This window comes from Brachycentrus maculatus, unplaced genomic scaffold (assembly GCF_059751285.1).
Source record: "Brachycentrus maculatus isolate JH-2025_06_01 unplaced genomic scaffold, ASM5975128v1 h1tg000044l, whole genome shotgun sequence".
NCBI classification, from domain to species: domain Eukaryota; kingdom Metazoa; phylum Arthropoda; class Insecta; order Trichoptera; family Brachycentridae; genus Brachycentrus; species Brachycentrus maculatus.
The window spans coordinates 84,019-108,145 of record NW_028280798.1 but is presented as its reverse complement, the minus strand read 5'-3'; the positions used below and the strand labels follow the sequence as shown (position 1 = coordinate 108,145).

Here is a 24,127-nt window from a genome sequence, read left to right as displayed (position 1 = left end):
GACATAGGTTGGTTACTATGTATTTGGATTTTTATAAATCCTAAAAAAATACAAGCAAGAAATAAATTAATAAATAACTTTATTTATCATGGATTCTAGATTCATTGTCTTAATTTAAGCGGGTCTAATACATACTAGAACATATTTATCTTACAAATTACTCCCAAGACGGGTGAACTGTGTGAATAGAGTAGTGCTAGCCATTTTTATATATTTTTAATTAAAATTTTACTTGGTAAATACCACTATTTCTTAAAATCCATTGTGACACGTGTTTCGATGCATTCCGCATATTTTACAAACAAAGATTTTAAGAAATAGTGGTATTTACTAAATTAAACTTTTTTATTTTAATTATTATTTCGGCATTCTTTTTTTGTTTTTATATTTTTTTTTTATTTTATCATATTATGTTATATTTGTAAATATTGTGTTGGTTTTCCAATAGTAAAAATAATTTTAAAAAAGATAACACTGCGTTTAATGATGCAGTGCCTTATGCACCATTCGTGTGCGGATTAGGGTTAGGTTATGTTAAACAATGGATGCTAAGGAGAGTGTTTTAGGCTAGGTTAGGTTAGGTTTGGTTAGGTTAGGTCACCTACATGGTATATGGAAGAGTTGGACCTAGAGTCTACGTAGCGTGATGGACTAGAAGCCAGCACTGATCGCCGTTCCTGCATCAGTTCAGCTGATGGGTAATGCCATGTATTTCATGGTGGGGGTTTGGATTCCTTCGGTCGGGAAGCCGTACATGGAGGCGAGCTTCCTGTAGGAGACCTCGCCCACCTCCTCGAAGTCACACTTGGACGCCAGGACCTGGGAGGGAGTCGCGGTGAACACTGTGGCTGTCAGCTTGAACCCCATAGCCTTGCAGAGCGGAATCCTGGAATATCAAATACGAACACATTAACTGGTTCGCTGCCTCGATAGGTTCTAATACATACATATTTTCCATAACTCTTTCCGGTTCCATGTCGTATGTCGACTTTATTCCGGTGAGTCCTATGTCGAATGTCATTCGACATTTTTTTCTTCATTAGTTTAGTGTGTTTTTTGTGTCACAAAAAACGCGCTTGGAGTGTCAGAAATGAAGATTCTAAGAAGCATATCAGATAGAATCAGAAATGCCAGGATCAGGGAAATATGCAAGATGGAAGATGTCGTTAGGTGGTGAAGGCAACGAAGGAGACAATGGTATGCGCGTGTGAGGAGAATGGAACCATTCAGACTCCCCCACATTGCACTGTACGGCGGACCCCATGGTAGACGACTCCCGATTGTAAACATTCAAAATGAAAATAAATTTTTAACACAAGTGTAGTTTTATTTTTAAAAAAATTGGATGTATTGTTTAACCCTGTAATGCTGTAAATCTATTGTGGAACTGGGGGAATTTTTGAATTTTTTTTATGGACCGGAAAGGGTTAATACCACTATTTCGTAAAATCTATTGCGTTTTTTTTTTTTTTTAATAACCTAACGTTCAACTGACTCTGAAATCTAGCTAAGGCTTATGCAACACCGTTAATCATGTCCCTACTCAGGCTTCAACTTTATAAGTTTCATAGCCTATGCCTACTCGTGAGTGGATTTACTCTTTATGTTTAAAGTTACTATAATTTCATGTAATTCATGAGTGAAAATTCTAGGCAAAAACACTCGCTATCTCGCTAGAGGCGTGAGTTTATACATTTCAATGATTCTAAGTTAGCAGTGAAGTTACTTAGGTGTATGATTTTAATTCTTGATATTACTCAGGTAGAGAATTTACTTATGTGTTCTTATATCTATGTATATACTTACGTTAATTTTATAATAATAATAACAATAAAACCCTTATCCGCACCCAAATGGTGCATAGGGCACTGTGTCATATAAACGCAGTGTTATCTTGATCGTTTACACATGAAGGAAAGGTGATCAGCCCTCCGCTTCAGGTACCAGTCCATGGTAATTTTGAATAAATATTTCAGTGAAAAAATCACTAATATTTATTTTAACCCCCTGGGAATCAAACCCGGGACCTCCAGAACGGTAGCCGAGCGTGCTGAACATAACATTACATTACTTTACCCCTAGGAATACTTACATTGCGCCTAGGAAGGCAACACGCTTAACTTATCATTACACTGAACTAACTTATGATTAAGTAGCGTCTGTGGGCGGCTGGAATGGGCGGGCCCGTCGGGGGGCGGCAGGTCCAAGTGTGTTGTTTATGTGGTAGTGTAGTGGAAGTCTGTGTTTGTAAAAATCTACTGTGTCACGCGTTTCGATGCATTTCAAAATGACGTGTAGTGCATCGAAACACGTGTCACGATAGATTTTTATGAAAAAGTGGTATTTACCAAGTAAAATTTAAAAAAAAAATGTAAAAAAGGTTATCGTCATTCTTATCGGATTGCCTAAAATTACCAGGAGTTCATAAGTAAGTGTATACCTTGCTCTGAGGATCTCTGCTCCAATACTTTGCCCGCGATAGTCTCTGGCCACTGAGAGTCCAATGGCTCCTAGATACTCGGAAACGCCGTAGCGGGAGAAGACGTCAACCTCGTGGGTGATGTGCATCACTGATCGTATCACTCGTTCAAACAGACTTCCGGGCTTCATCTAAATCACATCAAAAAGGTTTAGCAATTAACTGCATTCATAATAACCGGAGTGTGAGTAGCTGCACCAAGACAAAGCTTGTCAGGAGTTTGGTCCACTCCATTTTTCTCTATGCTGCTGAAACATGGACCATAAAAGCAGCAGAAAGGAAAAAAATTGACGCATTTCAAATGTGGTGTTGAATGTACATGTTCCGATTCCCATGGACAGCTAGACGCACCAACAAGTCCATTCGTCAGGAGTTACACTTGGATGCCTTGAACCTGGGAGAGAATTGTAACTTTTAGGTGAGGACCTCTACAAATGATTTCGTAAATTTGGGAAGTATGTTTTCTAAGGATACAAAGATTGATAAAGATGTAGAAAAGAGAGAAATACGACTTGAAATTTGACTTACTTCTGGCTCCAGATGATCCTTCGTCGAGTGTATGAGAATGTTGACACCGACGATGACCGGTTTCGCCGTTTTCTCATCGTCTAACAGACACACCAAGGAGAGTCTCTGCTTTAAGGTGTCGAACCACATCTTTCTGATGGCATCCATAGTTTCTTTGTCGTCTTTCATATCTAAAAATATAAGTACAGTGGAGCTCCGGAAATCTGACTTGATTGGGACAGTGGCCTGTTCTTGAATCACTCGAACTTATATTAGTATGTATGAACAAGTACATATTTGGACACATTCAAAATGTTGTAAATACATAAGCTTGCGTGCTTACTGACTGCCCGGCAGAGCGGTTCGTCCAGGACGAAGTAGTCGCACATGAAGTCCACCGCCTCCTCGAACATGTCCTCCGGGACGTCCTGGATCACGAAGGAGGGCAGGCCTCGCTCGCCCAGAGGCACTTTGCCACGGAACCTTCTCCATACGGTAGGCACAGGAATACTGGCGGGACGCCTCCACTCGTCGCTGGAACATCAAAACCATGTGAACAAGCTGCCCTCCAGCGTGAAGACCGTCCTGCCCAACACCTTGGCCAGTCTCCAGCCCATGGGATTAATAGGAAGGCACTTTAATTTGTCGGCTTACCTTTTCCCCGCTGCAGACTCGACGGCCCGAGACCGATTGTCGACGTTAAAATCCATTTAATTTTTGTATATCATTATCATCCTATTATTGTTATAATGTCTTTATAAGCGCCCTTAAGGTAGTATTTTACGGAAATGGTGCTATACAAATTATCCAAATTATTTTTATTATTATAACTGTCTGCAGTTACAATAAATAACTAAATTATATTTTTGAATTTCATAAAATATTATGTTTGTAAATGAAAGTAGAACTCAGTCCAATATCTTTTCGATTATATATAAATTACCCGAAAAAAAATTAATAAGTTGAGAACAAACCTCATTTTAAGACGGCACTGAAATCTTCCTGAAATATTCCTGAAAAGCGACTCGACGCTCTGAACGATTTCAGCACTGAAACTGAAGGAAGTTTTCCCTATCTGGAAATCACCGATTCGAAAACGATAATCGCCTGTCGTTCCATCTCTTTCACTAGTGTGACCATACGGGTGATGTTGGACGGGAAAATATTAATTCCTCATAATTAATAAATTCCCAGTTTATATTAAATTAACAAAATTTTGTTTTATTTCTTGTTTCGGCATTCACTATGATACTGGTTCACTAATTTGAATTATCTCCAATTATAGGAGTTTTTTTTAATTGATTCGGCAGTCAATTTGTGGTAAAATCTATCCATTTTTTATTATTTTTTTACTTAGTAGATAACACTATTCGTAGTCACAGTAGATTTTAAGGATTAATGGTATTTATTAAGTAAACGTTAATTAAAAAAATATATAGGAGTTTTATTTGACATCTCATTTAATTGGAAATAATTGAGATTTGTGAACAAGTAAATACTTGTTCACAGTCCAAATTATTACTTGTCCAAATGGACACACTCAAAAGATTATCTGGTCAAATTATAAGCTGAAATAATAAAATGAAAAGAATATTTTCTGGCGTTTCTCATGTACTCGTATGGTCGTATGTGATTATAATCCAATTCATTCCTCACATTTAAATATATGAGTTTCTGCTCAATAAAAAGGATCTTCATCTCAGCAATAGATGTCTCTGGTGAAAATTCTAGTGATTCACGTACAATGTTTCGAAATTGGATCATATATGTAGAACGTCTAAGAATTAGAGTAGTGTTGTTTTCAATCATGGGTAGAATTGGTGAATGTTACACGTGTGTAAAGCGATCACTTAAACTAGCCCAGACCAGACTTCTGTATTCTTCATTATAGATATATATATATATATATATATATATATATATATATATATATATATATATATATATATATATATATATATATATATAAACATATAAAGTACAGCGCATATGATTACCCTACACTGGTGACCCTGAACTTGACAATGATATGGCATTTTTAAAAACTATAATGATGTTTTCGTTAACATGTTATCACAGTTATCAGATATTGTATCAAAATAATTGATACAACATAAATACAGTAACAATGGTATATTTTTAAAGATATTAAATAAATAAAACAACCGATAAGCCATATTGTTGCGGTAGGCGAGTTTAGTGTATATATATATATATATATATATATATACATATATATATATATATATATATATATATATATATATATATATATATATATATATATATATATATATATATATATATATATATATATATATATATATATATATATATATATATATATATATATATATATATAAATAAATATATATATATATTTAAATATATATATATATATATATATATATATATATATATATATATATATATATATATATATATATAAATATATATTTATAAATATATATATATATATATATATATATATATATATATATATATATATATATATATATACATATATATATGTTATATATATATATATATATATATATATATATATATATATATATATATATATATATATATATATATATATATATATATATATATATATATATATATAAATGAAGTATAAATGTGTGTGTACAGATATAGAATTTAAAAAAAAATATAGAAATTTGGATTAAAAGACGTGAAGTAGAAAATATTTTTTAATTAATTCTCTAATAAATTTATGAATATAGCAGATTAAGTAAGTAGAATTGTGAAGTGGAATTCCTTTGGCTCTACTGAGATAAAGGCGTTTCGGAATGCATGGAATCAAGTGTGCCAATCTCCAAGTGGATCTCATAGGGACTTCATGGGTAATCGAATGCTTCAATATGGAAGATTGAAGGCTTCGATGAAATGGACTAAAGGGTCCTACAAAGTGGGTTGAAAAACTTGAACATGAAGGTTTGAGGCTGCTACGAAGGGGATGAAAGCTTTTGTTTGGATTGTCTTTATAAATATAAGCCATTTGAGACAGAAGTAACAATATATAGCTCACTCCTTTCAAAAACGTCACAAATCAAAAAACCTGATTTTTCGGGTGATCGTTTTTAAAGTTTAAAATTATAACGCAATGCATTAAAAATAAATATCAAGCCACTTATTAAACTTATTACTGTGCAACAGATCTTTTTAGGTAAAACTTGAAGTTTTTTTCTCCATTTGAAAAATATTTAGTATATTTAAAAAAAAAATTAAACAATACATTTTCTTCAAAATGAAAAAACAACATTTTCTGCCCTGTAGCGGGTAAATATTGAGTTAAACATATCCCATTTTGCAGGGATATAGTACATTGTCTGGGCATTCCGAAAACATGCACAACTGAAAATTTACGAATTTTGACTTATGACGTTCTTGAAAAGCGTGAGCGATATATGTTTTTTATTTGTAAAATAAATAAATGATATAATTTCAATCCCTTTACAACATTTTGAGTGTTTTTAAATACTTATGAAAATATTTAGACACTAAATACATTAAGTATTTAGTGTCTAAATATTAATGTATTAATTTATTATAACAAATAAATTAAGTGGTGAAATTATAAGCCTAAATAATTATGTGAAAAGGATATTTTGTAACATTTCTCATGTATGTGATTATAATGCAGGATTCGGACCTCACATATAAATGAAAGAGTTTCTGCTCAATAAAAAACTACAAGTATGTAAAATGATCACTGAAACAAATTCATATGTCAAAAAATTATATAAATTTCTTTAGTTTGGTCAAATCGATAGGGCTTGATAAATTATTATTTTACCTTAATTCAATTATTGATCGGCTGAATTATTTTTGCACAAAACGAACGTTGCTGCTCGTGCTTCTAGGCACCCTGTATTCCGTACAAATTCCTGTAATTCGGAGAATTTCAATTCACGTGCGTGGAGATACGTATTCCATTCCTTTGCTGACTATTTGAGGGGAACCCTCACCCCACGCCCCACGTGTACATACGTTAAGAGATAAGTATTAAAAACGTCGCGTAATTTTCGTATTTCTTGACATTTCTCTACGCTGTTTGATTTGCAGACACGTACAGTTTATTATGGAGTAATGTGCGCCGAAAATCTAGTGATTTTTATGGTAATTTTTTGTCATTATTTTCGTGGAACAGTTTCTGATTCTTTATTACCTGTCACATCTCAATAAAGAACTTATTCGTCAATGTTGACATACTAAAATATCTTCTTCTTTTAGGACTAGGTCCTGTTATTCTCGATTCGCTCCTGGGAGGTGGAAGACCAGCTATCCTTCCATCGTTTAGGTGGTCTTCCTGCGGGTCTGATCCCGCCTATGCTGCTGTCCGCTGCCACCCTCACCACTCGATCCGAACTCGCTCTTCTCACATGATCTCTCCAGAAACGTCTTCTTTCTCTTCCCCATCGCACAACATCTTCAACATCGCAGGTTTTCTTATATCAGAGTTTCTTACTCTGTCGCGAAGTGTTAGGCCTGCAATGGGTCGTAGAGTCTTCATTTCGGATGTCCTAAGAAGGCTTTTTGTTCTCGCGGTGTCGGCTCTTGTTTCCGTGCCGTATGTCAAGATCACCTTACTCTCCTTACTCTCTTTCAGCATGTATTTGTTTCTCCACACAAATTTTTTTAAGCATCTAGCTGCAGCAGAGGCCTTATTTGCTTGCTCTCTTACTTCCTTGTAGAAGTTATTACTAAAATATCATTACTTAAATTACTCCAAAGGATTATTTGTGACGAAAATTTAGACACATTAAGAATACCGCTAAATTGTGATTTTTACTCTTGAATAAAGCAAAATCTAGTTAATTCCAGTTGGAAGTTTTTGGTAAGAGAATGTAATTAATTATTAGTATTTTAATGTTTTAACCCTGATAAGAAAAGGTTCTTGTCGAAACTGAAATAATATATAAGTGGTTAAAACAAAGTTTAATTTTATAAAGTTTATAAAATGTGCCACAAAGTATCTGCGAAAAACATTCAAGAAACAAAATCTAGTATTCATGAACAAAAGTTAGACATATTTATAATATTTATGAATAAGATTGAGAAACATAAAAAATACAGCAAAATTGTGATTTAATTTAGTCTCAAATACAGCTAAATCCAGAATTTATGAACCAAAGGTTAGACACATTTAAAATATTGTTGGAATGTGATATAAATGACTTTTAAGTGGCAATATTTATAAACCAGATTGATACATTAAAAAATATTTTAAAAAGATTTGAAGTACAGTTGGTTGGAATATGTTGCTTCTAAGCAATAGACCCGCGTTTGTACATAAATTCCTAACAAGATTTTCTTTTACAACATTTTGAGTGTGTCCAAATACTTGTTCACAAAATCTGGATTATCTCCAATTACAGGAGTAATTTTCATATTATTTTTGACATCTCATCAAAGATGAAGAAGAATATGGAAGTCTGGGCATTTACGGGGCTGACGACCGTCATAGGCTGGTTTAAGTGATCACTTTACACACGTGTAACATTCACCAATTCTACCCATTATTGACAACCATACTACTCAAATTCTTGGAAGTTCTGTACATATGAACCAATTTAGAGACCTTGTTCTTGAATCAATAGAACTTCACTAGAAACATCTATTGGTGAGATGTAAAGAAGCTTTTTATTAAGCAGAAACTCTTCATGTATACAGAACTTCTAAGAATTTGAGTAGTATGGTTGTCAATAATGGGTAGAATTGGTGAATGTTACACATGTGTAAAGTGATCACTTAAACCAGCCTATGACGGTCGTAAGCCCCGTAAATGCCCAGACTTCCATATTCTTCTTCATCTTTGATGAGATGTCAAAAATAAGATTTTCTTTTATTGACGGTATTATCAAAACAGGTGTCGAAAGTCAACACAATAAGCGAATATCAAATAATATCATTCCACTCTCACAAAATAAAATTATTACACCTTGTTCCACATAAAGGCCAAATTATGAATTATTAAGAAAATTTAAAATCCAAAAAAACCTAAATTCTAATAATAATTTATTAAATAATATTTTGTTTCAAAATTTTTCACCTTTGCTTTCCATTTTTCCTTTGTTTTCAAACTCCGCCCCTTGACTAACCCCCTCCCCCTAACTTTCTCCTCTCCTTATTTATAGAACAATTTTATATTTTATATTTTAGTTATTATACAGACCTGAATGATGGAAGTTTAACTTCCGAAACATGTAGTCTTTAATAAAACTCAAGTGGTATAAAACAAGCGTTTTCTTTAATCATTGTGAGCGAATATGAATTGAGAACTCGAATATTTTCACAATTGATATTTTTAAGTTACGCCCTTTGAGCTTAGCACGGCAGTGTGGTTTTGCTTGGCGAGGATGTGTGGAAGGAATTTAATATAATAATAATTAATGATGAGCGTTCTGGTTCGCGAGAATTCTTCCAATATCTCCCATTCCCATTCTACGGATCTACCATAAGTATTCGCAAATACCGTTTAAATTTAACCTTGCTATGTACATATATTATACAGTATCGAACGGATTAATTTAAACAAAACTTTTTTTTCGTATTTTCAACACCCTCTAAAAATGTTTTGGGGTTGTTCCTCGTGTTATGGACCAGGGCTGCTTCTTTCAGTGATTGACATGATGAATAGCGAGAAGTATCACCCGATTCTACTGGAAAAGATACTACCAGAGATACAAAAACCAAGGTCAAATGGTAATGGATAATTTTCACCAGGATTTAACTCCCTGCCACAAATCCAAAATATATTGAATTTTTTTCCACAAAAAAATTAACTGGTCAAGAATTTTGTCAGACAAACACCTAACTGAAAATCTATCTAGCTTAACTCGACATCAGATGTGGTGTAAAAAATACCATGTGAAACCCAACTAGACATCAGAGTTGGCGTAAAAATAGTATGTCAAACCTAACTAGACATCAGAGTTGGCGTAAAAATATCATGTCAAAGCTAAGTAGACATCAGAGTTGGCGTAAAAATAGTATGTCAAACCTAACTAGACATCAGAGTTGGCGTAAAAATATCATGTCAAAGCTAAGTAGACATCAGAGTTGGCGTAAAAATATCATGTCAAAGCTAAGTAGACATCAGAGTTGGCGTAAAAATAGTATGTCAAACCTAACTAGACATCAGAGTTGGCGTAAAAATATCATGTCAAAGCTAAGTAGACATCAGAGTTGGCGTAAAAATACCATGTCAAACCTAACTCGACATCAGAGTTGGCGTAAAAAATACCATGTCATACCCAACTCGACATCAGAGTTGGCGTAAAAAATACCATGTCATACCCAACTCGACATCCAGAGTTGGCGTGAAAAATACCATGTCGAGCCACACTCGACACGTACGTAAGAATGAGGGGTCAATATATTTATCCTTGGTCTTATCAACCTATAGCTACTCGCAAATGAAGCAATCATTCTATTATCATCACATCCATCCAGCAACAGCTATTGTATACATCGGCTGGATACAGGGTGTTTCAAAATCAGGTTACTATATTTATTTGGCTAATTTTTATTTTTATGACATCTCAACATAGATGTAGAAAAATATGGAAGTCTGGGCATTTCTGAGCATATATAAATATAAACATATAATTTTATACATATATATATATATATATATATATATATATATATATATATATATATATATATATATATATATATATATATATATGTATGCATATATATATGTATATATATATATATATATATATATATATATATATATATATATATATATATATATATATATATATATATATATATATATATATATATATATATATATATATATATATATATATATATATATATATATATATATATATATATATATATATATATATATATATATATATATATATATATATATAAATATATATATATATATATATATATATATATATATATATATATATATATATATATATATATATATATATATATATATATAAAACAAAAACAGCCTGTATTGTGAGCGAGTTAGAACACTCAATTTTTTCCGCGCTTAGTAAATAATAGTTATTATCTTATCTATTATAGAGGTCAGAGATGAACGAATATAGTCTGTACGCGTTGAAATTTTCATTCATATTTATTAATACTCAAATTCTTGGAAGTTCTATGTATATATATGAACCAATTTTGAAACATTGTTCTTGAATTACTAGAACTTCACTAGAGACATCTATTGGTGAGATGAAAAGAAGCTTTTTATTGAGAAGAAACTCTTTTATGAGTATGTGAGGTCCGAATCCTGGATTACAATCACACACATGAGAAACGCCAGAAAATATCATTTTAATTTTTATTATTGAAGATTATAATTTGACCAGATAATTTATTCACAACATTTTGAGTGTGTCCGAATACTTGTCCGAATACTGGATTATCTCCAATTACAGGAGTTACTTTTTGACAAAAATAATACGATAAATAACTCCTGTAATTGGGGATAAATATAGATTTTGTGAACAAGTATTTGGACACACTCAAAATGTTGTAATATTAATTTGTGATTTATATATAATGAACAAAACTTTTTAAAAAAATTGTTTCAATTAGTCTGTTCGATACTGTATATACTCTTTGATATTTAGCAATGAACATACTATACTTCTTGAATACCGATATGGTTTCATTCTCTAAGCATAGTTCATTGGTTAAACTTATCTCTACAAGTTCTATACAATTCAAATAGAAAAATATAAATCCTTATGTACATAAATTAGACAGTATTTTTTATTTTTTTTAGGCAAATCTTGAAAAAAAAACATTAAAATAGAAAAAAATCTCCATCAAACGATTTTTTCATCAGTTTTTACAAAAGGTAATGGATATTTTTTATCACTTTTTGATAATTTATTCTACACTTCATTCAATTCATATTTCCATCACTACTCATTACACATAACCATCCTGCTAACATCAATATTCTTGCATTTCTGACATCTCAACATAGATGAAGAAGAATTTGGAGTTCTGAGTATATGACTTGCCATAGGTTGGTAAAGTGATCGCTCTACATAGTGCTACATTCAACATTCTACCAATGATTGAGAAACACACAACTCAAATTTTTGGAACTCCTTGATATGTGATCGATTGTATAAGAAAAACACCTGTTTTTTGCCACTTGAGTTTATTTTATTAAAACGACTAGTTTTGGAAGCTTTGCTTCTATATATACTAATGTGCAAAGGCAAATCAGCCGCAAGTTAAAAACAGTAGTTTTGAAATACAGGAGTTGAAAGTTATCTTAAAATTATGTTTTTTTGCCAACACATGCATCAAATTAATACAATTTTTTGGCTTGGAATTTGGATACTGAATATCTCGATAAAGGAATGGGGTGGAGCAAAATCTGTGATTGTATATATGATAGAGGAAAGTTATAATAATGCTTTGAGCCGTGTTACTCCAAATAGCCGCAACTTGAGTTACGGCTAGTTACCTTTACACATTAGTTCAGGTGTAAATATTAAATTTATATATATATATATATATATATATATATATATATATATATATATAACGTGGTAATATTTTCCTTTTGAAAATTGCGTGTAAATAATATGTAAAGTGGGTGTATAATAATAAAATAAACAATGTGTTGCTTTGTAATTAAAGAAACGACAATAAAAGTTTATTCTTAATTAATCTTTATAATAATTTTTATATCTATCTATCTATCTATCTGATTCTGACAGTTAATAATATTATCGGAAGTCTTTTGTTTTCTTCTGAGCGACGCATGCGGCATCTGGTGGTAGAACTGTTTCATGTAGGTACTTTTTGTAAGTACTTAATAAAATGTATAGGTAGGTACCTAGTTATTTTATTACATCTCCCCCCTTAGGGATGAAAATTCATAGTAAAATTTTCACTCGTCCTCCGGATCATCTTCTTGTAGTGAAGGGACTGGTATAAGTTTAGTGATATGATAAAGTTTTTTTTTTTTTTCTTTCTTTCTTTTTTTTCCTTCTTTTTTTTCTTTTTTTTTTCTTTCTTGACCCTTTTAAAGTAGACACATTTTTTTTCAATCCATTTGTTTTTTTCTTTTGAATTCCTTCATTTTTATTCTGATCTCTTAAAGTATCTTCTAATTTAACCAAATTTACAACTTTTAATTGTTCATCTGCATTTTCATTCGATTTTAATACTGGATTCCTGCTTAGACAATCTACTTCTAAATTCTTCTTTCCTGGAGTATATTTTATTTTATCTTTTGTAGAAATTTTTTCAACATTATTTTTATTTTCATTCTTCAAGCACTGTTTCTGTGTTATTTGTATGTCTTCATTTTTATTCTGATCTTTTAAAATATCTTCTAATTTAACCAAATTAACAACTTTTAATTGTTCATCTGCATTTTCATTCGATTTTAATACTGGATTCCTGCTTAGACAATCTACTTCTAAATTCTTCTTTCCTGGAGTATATTTTATTTTATCTTTCGTAGAAGTTTTTTCTACTTTATTTTTATTTTCATTTTTCAAGCACTGTTTCTGTGTTATTTGTATGTCTTCATTTTTATTATTAATCTTATCATCCTCCTTTGTTTTAAACCAGCACGTTGCTTCAGAGTGATATCGAGTTCCCTTATTTAAATTTTCACAAATCTTACATGGACTTTTATCTTTAATTTTATCACTAGTTCTTAGATTTCCACGTCTTCTTTGATTATCTTTTAATCGTTTTCTTTGATCATCTTCTAATTTTTCTCTCTCACTCCGAACATATTGTAGTAATTGTTTTAATACATCTAATGTTTCATAATCCATTTCCATATTAACAAAATTGTCGTTTTATAACGTGGTAATATTTTCCTTTTGAAAATTGCGTGTAAATAATATGTAAAGTGGGTGTATAATAATAAAATAAACAATGTGTTGCTTTGTAATTAAAGAAACGACAATAAAAGTTTATTCTTAATTAATCTTTATAATAATTTTTATATCTATCTATCTATCTATCTGATTCTGACAGTTAATAATATTATCGGAAGTCTTTTGTTTTCTTCTGAGCGACGCATGCGGCATCTGGTGGTAGAACTGTTTCATGTAGGTACTTTTTGTAAGTACTTAATAAAATGTATAGGTAGGTACCTAGTTATTTTATTACATATATATATATATATATATATATATATATATATATATATATATATATATATATATATATATATATATATATATAGTTTCTATAATGTTTCCGTGTGTATAATCACCGGTCTTAGCTATTGAATACCACCCTTTGAAACATGCGTAATTTTTATATTTGTATATATAGAGTAATGGTCAGCACGCTCTGCTACCGTTCTGTAGGTCCCGGGTTCGATTCCCAAGGGGGGTAAAATAAATATAAGTGATTTTTTCACTGTTATATTTATTCAATATTACCCTGGACTGGCACCTAAAGCGGAGGGCTGATCAAGATAACACTGCGTTTATATGACGCAGTGCCCTATGCACCATTGGGGTGCGGATAAGGGTTTTATTTATTAATAATATATTTATATATATAAATATATATATATATATATATATATATATATATATATATATATATATATGTATATATATATATATATATATATATATATACATATATATATATATATATATATATATATATATATATATATATATATATATATACATATATATATATAACCCTTGTGACAACAAATTCAACATTGGTACTTGGAATGTTAGAACCATGCTACAACCGAGCAAAATCGAAGAAATCTCACAACAAATGACACAAGCAAAATTAGATATCCTAGGTATCTCTGAAACAAGATAGGCGGGAAATGGCGATTATGTCAAAGACGACTTGAGAATAATTCATAGTGGATGTGAAAAAAGAGGCAGCAAAGGTGTAGCAATCATTTTGAAAGGTGGATGGAAGAACAGCGTCCTTAACACTTTTCACGTAAATGAAAGAATCATTATGATAAAGCTACAAGCCCAGCCCACAGACATGTACGTCATACAAGTGTATTTTCCAACATCAAGCTGCAACGAAGAAGAAATTGACACCATGTACGAACAACTTGAGGAGCTGCTGAGACTTACCGAAAACAAATCAAATGTGATTATTATGGGAGACTTCAACGCCTCAGTCGGAAGTCAAACAACTGATCAAGAATGTATCGGAAAGTTTGGTTTAGGAAATATGAATGAAAGAGGAGAAAAAATGATAGAATTTTGCAAGCAGTCTGAGATGATCGTCACCAACACAATGTACGAAGTCCCCGAGAGAAGGAGGTACACGTGGAAGGCCCCCGGAGACACGAGGAGATATCAAATTGATTACATTCTAGTAAAGAAAAAATATAGAAATCAAATACGATCTAGTCACTCATACCCTGGAAATCAAATAGATAGTGATCACACTCTAGTCAAAGCGGTATGCAATATTAGATTTAAGAAAATAATCATGGCCAAGAAAAAGCACTGGTGTTTGGAAAAATTAAAAGATATAAAATTAGTAAAAGACTTCCAATCAACTCTAGTAAAGATTAATAATGAGACAGAACCAACTTCTTGGGAGACAATGAAAAAAAACATCAATGCAGCATGTGACGAAAGTATTGGGAAAAACGTCCTAGAACCCAGGAAACCATGGATGAATCAACAAATACTAGAATTAATCAAGGAGAGAAACAAACTAAGGAGTAAAGATTATGTCAAATACAAACGGATCAAAAATCAAATTACAGACCAATGTCGCAATGCAAAAAATGAATGGTTACGTGAAAACTGTAAAGAAATCGAAAGCCTATTACACAAAAATAATATCGATAAAGCATATAACAGAGTTAAAAGCCTAGAATATACACCTAAAACAAAGAGCAATATTGTTAAAGACAAAAACGGAAACCTATTATTTGAAAATGAAAAGGTAGCTGAGCGATGGAAGGAATATCTAGAAGATCTGTACTGTGGAAATGATATCGAAGACGAAAGGATTTATTTGGAACCAGAAGAAGAAGTAGATCCCGATTGCAAAGGACCACCCTTGACAAGGGCTGAATTCGATTTTGCAGTGAAGGCCTTAACGGATAGAAAAGCAACTGGGATAGATGATATACCTGCTGAGGTTTTAAAGAATGTAGACGAACGGACGAAGACAGCACTATATAACATCATAAGTGAGTGCTACGAAAAGGGAAAATTGCCCAACGACTTCGTAAAGAGTAAGTCTATAACAATACCTAAAAAGGGAAATGCAGCAGACTGCAACAACTATAGAACCATAACACTTCTATCCCACGCATCCAAAGTGCTCCTGAACACTATAAAGGGCAGGTTGAAAAAGAAAGTGGAGGAACAGCTTGGAGAGGATCAGTTTGGTTTTAGAAGTGGAGTGGGAACACGAGAGGCAATTTTGGCACTGAGACAGATACTGGAAAGACGACTGGATGTGAATCTTATAACATACACGACCTTTATAGACTTAGAGAAGGCTTTTGATAGAGTGGATTGGTACCTCTTGTTTAAAGTCATGAAGAAAAGAGGAATTGATTGGAAGGACAGAAGAATCATCCTCAAATTGTACAAGGACCAATCCACTCTCATAGATATTAATGGTTCCTCAAAAGAAGCCAAGATAAGAAAAGGTGTGAGACAGGGTTGTCCGCTGTCACCCTATCTATTCAATTTGTTCATAGAGGAGGCCATTGAAGAGTTGAAGGAAAAAACAAATGGAGTAAAAATAAACGGTCAACAAATACATTGTATAAGATTCGCTGATGACATCGCCCTGATAGCAGAGGACGAGAGTGACATGAACCACATGTTAAACACTCTCTCTAATGCTCTGGATAAGTTCCATTTGAAAATTAATGCCGCCAAAACAAAATCAATGATCGTTGAAAAAGAACAATCTGACCTCCATCCAACAATACTTCTCGGAAATAGAGTAATTCAACAGTTGGATCAATACTGTTATCTGGGTAGCACGCTAACATATAACAATAAATGTACCCTAGACATAAAAAAAGAGGATAACGCTAGCCAAGCAAACTTTTATGAAAAAGTACAGCCTCCTATCAAACAAACATTTAAAAATTGAAGTAAGAAAAGGATTCATAAAGGCTTTTGTTTGGAGTGTTTTGTTGTATGGGTGTGAAACCTGGACCATCCAAAAGTACGAAAAAGACCGGCTTGAAGCATTTGAGATGTGGGTTTGGAGGAAGATGACCAAGACATCATGGGTTGTAAGGAAGTCCAACGAAAAGGTGTTGCAGGACGTAAAAGAAAGAAGAGAGCTTTTAAATCATATTTTGAAGAGGAAGGCCAAGCTAATAGGGCACTCAATTAGAAATAGCACCTTTCTTAGCAACATCTTCGAAGGAAGAATCTTGGGAAAACGAACAAGAGGCCGCCCAAGAACTTCATACTTCCAGGATTTGAAGCGGCTCATGGACGTCTCCTCCTATTCGCAGCTCAAGAGGATGGCGACTGACAGAGACAAGTGGCTGACACTACAAGGCGCTGCCTTTAGAAGATGATGATGATATATATATATATATATATATATATATATATATATATATATATATATATATATATATATATATATATATATATATATATATATATATATATATATACATATTCAGATGGAATCAAAGCTTCCGAAACTAGTAATAATAAAAATATAACTCAAGTTTAAAACAAGTGTTTTTATTTTATAATTTCATCATGTCTTACGACACGGTGAATACTGAAACAATAAATCAAAAATAAATGTTTTGCAAAGACAGAGTGGTGTGGCGTTCGGTCCTCTCCTCCTACTCCTTTAAAGTACATTTTTTTCTTACTTTTTTAGATGGTATGGGAACGGTTGCATGTACCGGGAGAGCAATACCCAGCAGTGTACGCCCGGTTCACCGGACCAAGTGGAAAAAAATATCGCATTCAGGATGTGTGTTCGGACTTGGCCCCCAGTGTTATTGACTTTATGGCGGACGACTTCGCGACCAACGAGCCCATGTGTCGAGGACTGAGTAAGCTCTCACACCGTGTGTCCAAATCTTTGCCCATAAATCTTGAAAGGGATCCGTAATAGATTGTCGATGAATTAAAGTTGAATAAAATTATATTATTTTTTGGCATCGCACCATACAATGCATGAATAAGAATATGAAAGTCGGAGCATTTACGGGGCTGACGACCGTCATAGGTTGGTTTAAGTGATCACTTTACACACGTGCAGAGTTTCTGCTCAATAAAAGGCTTCTTTTCATCTCATCAATAGATGTCTCTAGTAAAGTTTTAGTGATTGAAGAGTTTCAATGTTTCAGAATTGGTTCATATCTATAGAACTTCCAAGAATTTGAGTAGTGTGGTTGTCAATAATGGGTAGAATTGGTGAATGTTACACGTGTGTAAAGTGATCACTTAAACTGGCTTATGACGGTCGTATGCCTCGTAAATTCCCAGACATCCATATTCTTCTTCATCTTTGATGAGATGTCAAAATAAAATAATATGACAACCATACTAGTCGAATTCTCGGATATATATATAACGTTTTGTTAGTTGGTACTTTCTCCTGTACGACTACGATATGCATCTCATTTAAATGTCTCTTTGACCCTTCATGTAGAAAATTTTTCAAATATATAAAAAACTGATGTTATTTTTCAGAGTTGAAGTCAGACGGACAAGCAATAAAAGACCTCTATGTGTTATGGAAGAAAGCACTAAAACACAACCTAGGTCTGGTCTGCCTATTAGAGAGTGAAGATGGAGAGGTTTGTATGGAGGATGGGAGACCATTCATCGTCGGGGCCAATGTCACAACACTTGCCTCAGTGCACGACGAGGAAACGGTGCGATCCTTTTTACAATAGCGTCAATATTCCCATCAAATTATTCTAAATGGCCATAATATTTTAAAGTATGTATTAGATATTTTAAAAAAAAAACAGAGATTTTTTGAGTCTACTAATTTGTATTTTATTGTTAAGAAACACATAAAAATCGATATTGTGACAATTGTTTCGCCTAGTTATGACATTTTCAAACGAATGTGTCACACATTCGTTTGAAAATACCATTACTAGGCGAAACAAATTGTCACAATATTGATATTCATGTGTTTTTTAACAATAAAATACAACTTAGTAGACTGAAAAAATCTAACATAAAAAAATTTAACATTGGATACATAAATTTAAATGGAGTTCTACAAATTAAATGACAAAATAATAAATATCTATAATAGGCAGAAAGTTTGTAAAGACAGAGCGGTGTGGCGTTGTATTATCTCTGCCTATCCCCACGGGGAAGCGGCGTGATGGCGGCATCTTCCAAAAACAGTGTTATCTTGATCGTTAAACACACGAAGGAAAGGTGATCAGCCCTGCGGTAAGGTATTGAATAATAATAACAGTGAAAAATCGCTTATATTCATCTGGCCTCCGCCTGGGTATCGAACCCGGGACCTCCAGTACGGAAGCCGAGCGTGACCATTACACTATGGAGGCGGACAGCTACAGTAGCGAGCACGGAAATCTTTGCTGACTGAAAATTTCTATATGTATGATCCAATTTTGAAATATTGTACAAGAATCACTAGAATTTTTACTAGTGACATCTATTAGTGAAACGGAGAAGTTTTTTTTTTAGCAGAAACTCTTATATTTGTATGAGAGATACGAATCCTGGATTATAATCACATCCATGAAAAACCAAAGAAAATATCCTTTTCCTTCCTGCAAAACCTTTTTTTTTATACCATACCCTTACCCTTTTACTCCCTTCCTCACTCTCACACACACACACTCCCACTCTTTAAAAAAAAAAATATATATATATATATATATATATATATATATATATATATATATTGTATATCTTAATGTTTTAATAATTATTATAACATAAATGTGGAATTGTTTAATTGGCTTTCTTTTTATGAATGTAACTATTTTTGTTAATGTAATGTAATTTTTATTATTGTTAAAGTAACTTTTAAAGTAAGTTTTTATTATATAGTTTTTTTTAATGTAAAGCTGTACAATTCCCGAAAATAAATATAAAATAAAATTATTTTAGCCCATAATTTGACCAGATAATTTATCAACATTTTGAGTGTGTCCTATATACTTGTATACTTGTTCGCAAAGCTGGATTATCTCCAATTATAGGAGTTATTTCTCATATTATTTTTTGACATCTCAACGTCTGTGTTTCCATATTCCAAGTATTTAGACACACTCAAAATGTTGTTAAGACTTTTAATGACTTGAATCATCCATATGGTGCAGATATATGATTCGTCTTGTTAATTTTTTACAGGAAAGGTTTGATTCTGTTTTGCAAGTACTTTTAGACGGAATGAACATAATAACAAAGGAAGCCAACGTGTTTGAGCACTACGGAGTTCGGGAATACTTGTCTGCGTATGGACTATCGGTGCACACAGAGTTCAGAGGTCAGAACATAGGATCTGAACTCTTAAAAGCAAGGTTTGTTACTGTTGTTGCAATGGACCATTAATTTAATTCATTTTTCATTAATTCATTCATTTAATTCATTGATTTAATTCATTTATCATTACTTCATTCGTTTAATTCATTAATTTAATTCAGTTATCATGAATTAATTCATTTAATTTATTAATTTAATTCATTTATAATTAATTAATTCATTTTATTCATTAATTTAATTAATTTATCATTGATTAATTCATTTATCGATTTGCTGTTTAATTTGTAGAACTCCATTTTAATGAAGGTATTCAATTTTAAATCAAACACTGATTTTTCGAGTCTACTAAGTTGTCCTCAGACGAATGTGTGGAAAATCATTGTATGACAGAATTAAAAACGATGATATAAGAAAGGAATGTAAGGCTGAACGAGGAATAATTGAAAAGATTAGAAAGAGTTCTTTGCGGTGGTATGGACATGTGGAGCGAATGGATAGCGAGAGAATGACTAAGAAAATATATGTGGCGAATGTGAGAGGGAAAACAGAACGTGGACGACCGAAAAAGACTTGGCACGATCAGATCAATCAGAACCTAAAATCTGGCGGTGTCAAAAGTCTGCGTAATCGGAGGGCATGTATGACTAGATGTATGGATGTGAAGGAGGCTAGGAGTGTATGTCAGGACAGAAGAGTGTGGCGTTCCATCCTCTCTGCCTACCCCTGCGGGGAAACGGCGTGATGGTAGTAGTAGTAGTAGTAGTAGTAGTACTAAGTTGTTTTCATATTATTTTTTGACATCTCATCAAAGATGAAGAAGAATATGGGAGTCTGGGCTTTCACGGGGCTGACGACCGTCATAGGCTGGTTTAAGTGATTATAAAGATACACATGTGTAACATTCGCCAATTCTACCCATTATTGACAACCACACTACTCAAGGAAGTTCTATATATATATATGAACCAACAGCCTATGACGGTTGTCAGGCCCGTAAATACCCAGACTTCCATATTCTTCTTCATCTTTTGTGAAATGTCAAAAAACAATATGAAAATAACTCCTACAATTGGAGATAATGCAGATTTTGGAAACAATTATTTGGACACACTCAAAATGTTCTATTAAGTTGTATTTTATTGTTAAAAAAAACACATATAAATAAATTTCGTGACAATTGTTTCGCCTAGTTATAGCATTTTTAAACGAATGCGTTTAAAATGCCATAACGAGGTGAAACAACTGTCACTAAATTGATCAGAAATAAAAATAGATTAAAAGTGCTTATATTTGGGAAACAAAAAATATTTTATTTAAATAGAAAACAAAAAAAATCAAAAATATTAACATGAAAAAAGTTAGCTAATGTGTATATATGAGTTATACGTTTAAAAGAAGAAGGTACCTACTTAGATCTGTTTTTTTTTAAATAAATAATTATAGCAAATTTTTAAATTGAAACATGCTTAGATAATTAATGTCCAACATATAGTCATTGTGGAATGAATTAAACAGTTTTGGAGCTATGAAAAATGAGAGTCTTTGCGCGAGTCTGGATTTGCAAAAAGATATTTCTAGTACATTATTCATTCTTTGGCTAGATCTATTAAAGTTCTGCGTGAGTTCTTGGCAGCATCTATATGTTGATTATTATAATTTCAGGGTTCCTCTGTGCAAAGCTGTCGGGTTGAAGGTCACGGGGACCGTGTTCACTGCGAAGGCTTCTCAGATCCTCGCTACGAGATGTGGTTTCGAAGTATTGAAGGCTATTACATATGATAATATGAAGAAGGTGTATGGTTTCGACTACGGGGACACTGGCTGCGATACCATAGAATACATGGCTTTGAAAATTGAATAAAAAATACAATATTAGACTATAGAAAAATAAATATTTAGCTGTAGTAAACAGATTCAGGGTGGCGTAAAATTAATCATCCAATTTTGTATGAGAGTGTTTTTATTTTATTTGACAAACAAAAAATGATTTTGAGTGATGCAAATCTTTTTTTGGGTCGAAACAATTTTTTTTAAAGTACAAAAAATGATATCCGCCAGAGTTGATACACATTTGTGCCCGTTTTATAAATATGTTTTTATACTGCGGCTATCTAGTTCACAAATGTCAAATATGATTGACGTAACAAGACCATTTGAAAAAATTATAATATCTTCCTTATAGTGTGATTAATTTTGTGCCACCCTCTATTAAAAAAAAGGAAATTAAAAATACGTTTCATAAAATAAATATAACGCAAACATTGGTTTTGACCGATTTTAATTTTGGTAAGAGTAACTGGCAGTACACAACGGAGTCCTAGTTCCAACCCTCATGTATGGAAGCAAAGCATGGAGTTGGCAAAAGAAGAACGTTGACTGAATGCATTCGAAATGCAATCCCTCAGACAAACGTCCGGCAAAACCATGTATGATAGATGTTCAAATGGTAAAATAAGGAAAGAAAGCAAGGCTTTATCGATATTATTATTCTTAAAGGTGGGTTGAGATGGTTTGGACATGTGGAATGAATGAGCGAGGAATGAACAATTGTGGAGGTCCTTAACAAAAAGTTACATTTCCAATATTGCACAAAAAAATCCTCTAAATGCAAATCTGTTCTGTTTACTGTATTCTATCGAAATCAAAGTTGCGACAAAACGTGTCCAATCCTGTGCTAAACCAATATGAAATCATGTAACAATTTATAAGCTAAAATTCCTGATTACTAATAATTTATAACGGAAATGTAACGTTTTGGTGAAGACCTTCACAATGAAATAAAACTACATTCCGTCCGTCTACGTTTATATTGTTTTACTGGCCGAAAATATCAAATGCAACAATGCAATAATCGTTTTTCTTATTAGAACAAATAAATGGCATTTATTTTTCTAAATCGATAACTCATAAGGTAATTTTTAATACCTACCTGACTAATTTTCTCTCGATTGAATTCAATGTTGGCATTGAAAGCTGTCCCACCGCATCACAGATCTGATACAGAAGCATCTAGGCTTCCTGACAGACCTTTTCTTGCAGAGCTATTTTTTATGAACCATGTGAAATTTGTGGAAAATGTGAAACAAAATAGTATCGCGGTTTTACTGTGAATTTACATTTAAAAGCTTTCAATATCCCTGTCACTGCCAATCTAAATAAATACAAGATTGTAAGTCCATCACCAACTTTTCTAGAAGTACCCCGGTGTAGGCAGTGAAAGTATTTAGTTCAATTAGTCAGCTAGATCCGATTCCGACTCGACGTTGGCCGGTACACAGACGCGCACAATCCCGACCAGCACAGCAAAGAGACAGGGAACAGTGCAAAGACATTTACAGCAAATGTTGATATAATACAGTGGAACCTCTAATAACGAATATTCGTTCAAAAATTTTACTCGTTAAGCGAAACATTTTTTGTTCTGACTGGCACGGAAGTCCCGCGTCACAAATAAATGTCGTGAAATGGGGACTTGCCTTTTCTCTGTAACTCGTTGTGCGAAACGTTGCTTATTAAGGGAACAGCTTTTTCCCTTTTTTGCTCATTATGCGAATTACTCGTTATGAGAGGAGCTCGTTATGAAAAGATCTAATGTATATTTTGCTGTTGCATTAAATGCAGTACCTACTTATTGAAATATAAAAAA

At 32.6% G+C, this 24,127-nt stretch overlaps 2 protein-coding genes across 2 annotated transcripts; one reads left to right on the top strand and one right to left on the bottom strand.

The window, feature by feature from the left end:
• Nucleotides 1–370: 370 nt before the first annotated feature.
• Nucleotides 371–4,031, bottom strand: LOC148312297 (arylalkylamine N-acetyltransferase-like 2). The gene is made up of 5 exons (XM_088277520.1): nt 3,961–4,031; nt 3,330–3,520; nt 3,008–3,177; nt 2,441–2,610; nt 371–886 (listed from the first exon to the last, which is right to left on the bottom strand). Exons 1-5 carry the CDS (start codon nt 3,963–3,965, stop codon nt 688–690), a joined length of 735 nt encoding a protein of 244 aa, XP_088133646.1. The 5' UTR covers nt 3,966–4,031; the 3' UTR covers nt 371–687.
• Nucleotides 4,032–11,633: 7,602 nt separating this feature from the next.
• LOC148312296 (uncharacterized) lies at nt 11,634–22,747 on the top strand. Its single transcript, XM_088277509.1, has 5 exons — nt 11,634–11,861; nt 17,873–18,050; nt 18,694–18,878; nt 20,350–20,519; nt 22,144–22,747. Exons 2-5 carry the CDS (start codon nt 17,873–17,875, stop codon nt 22,340–22,342), a joined length of 732 nt encoding a protein of 243 aa, XP_088133635.1. The 5' UTR covers nt 11,634–11,861; the 3' UTR covers nt 22,343–22,747.
• Nucleotides 22,748–24,127: the final 1,380 nt, after the last annotated feature.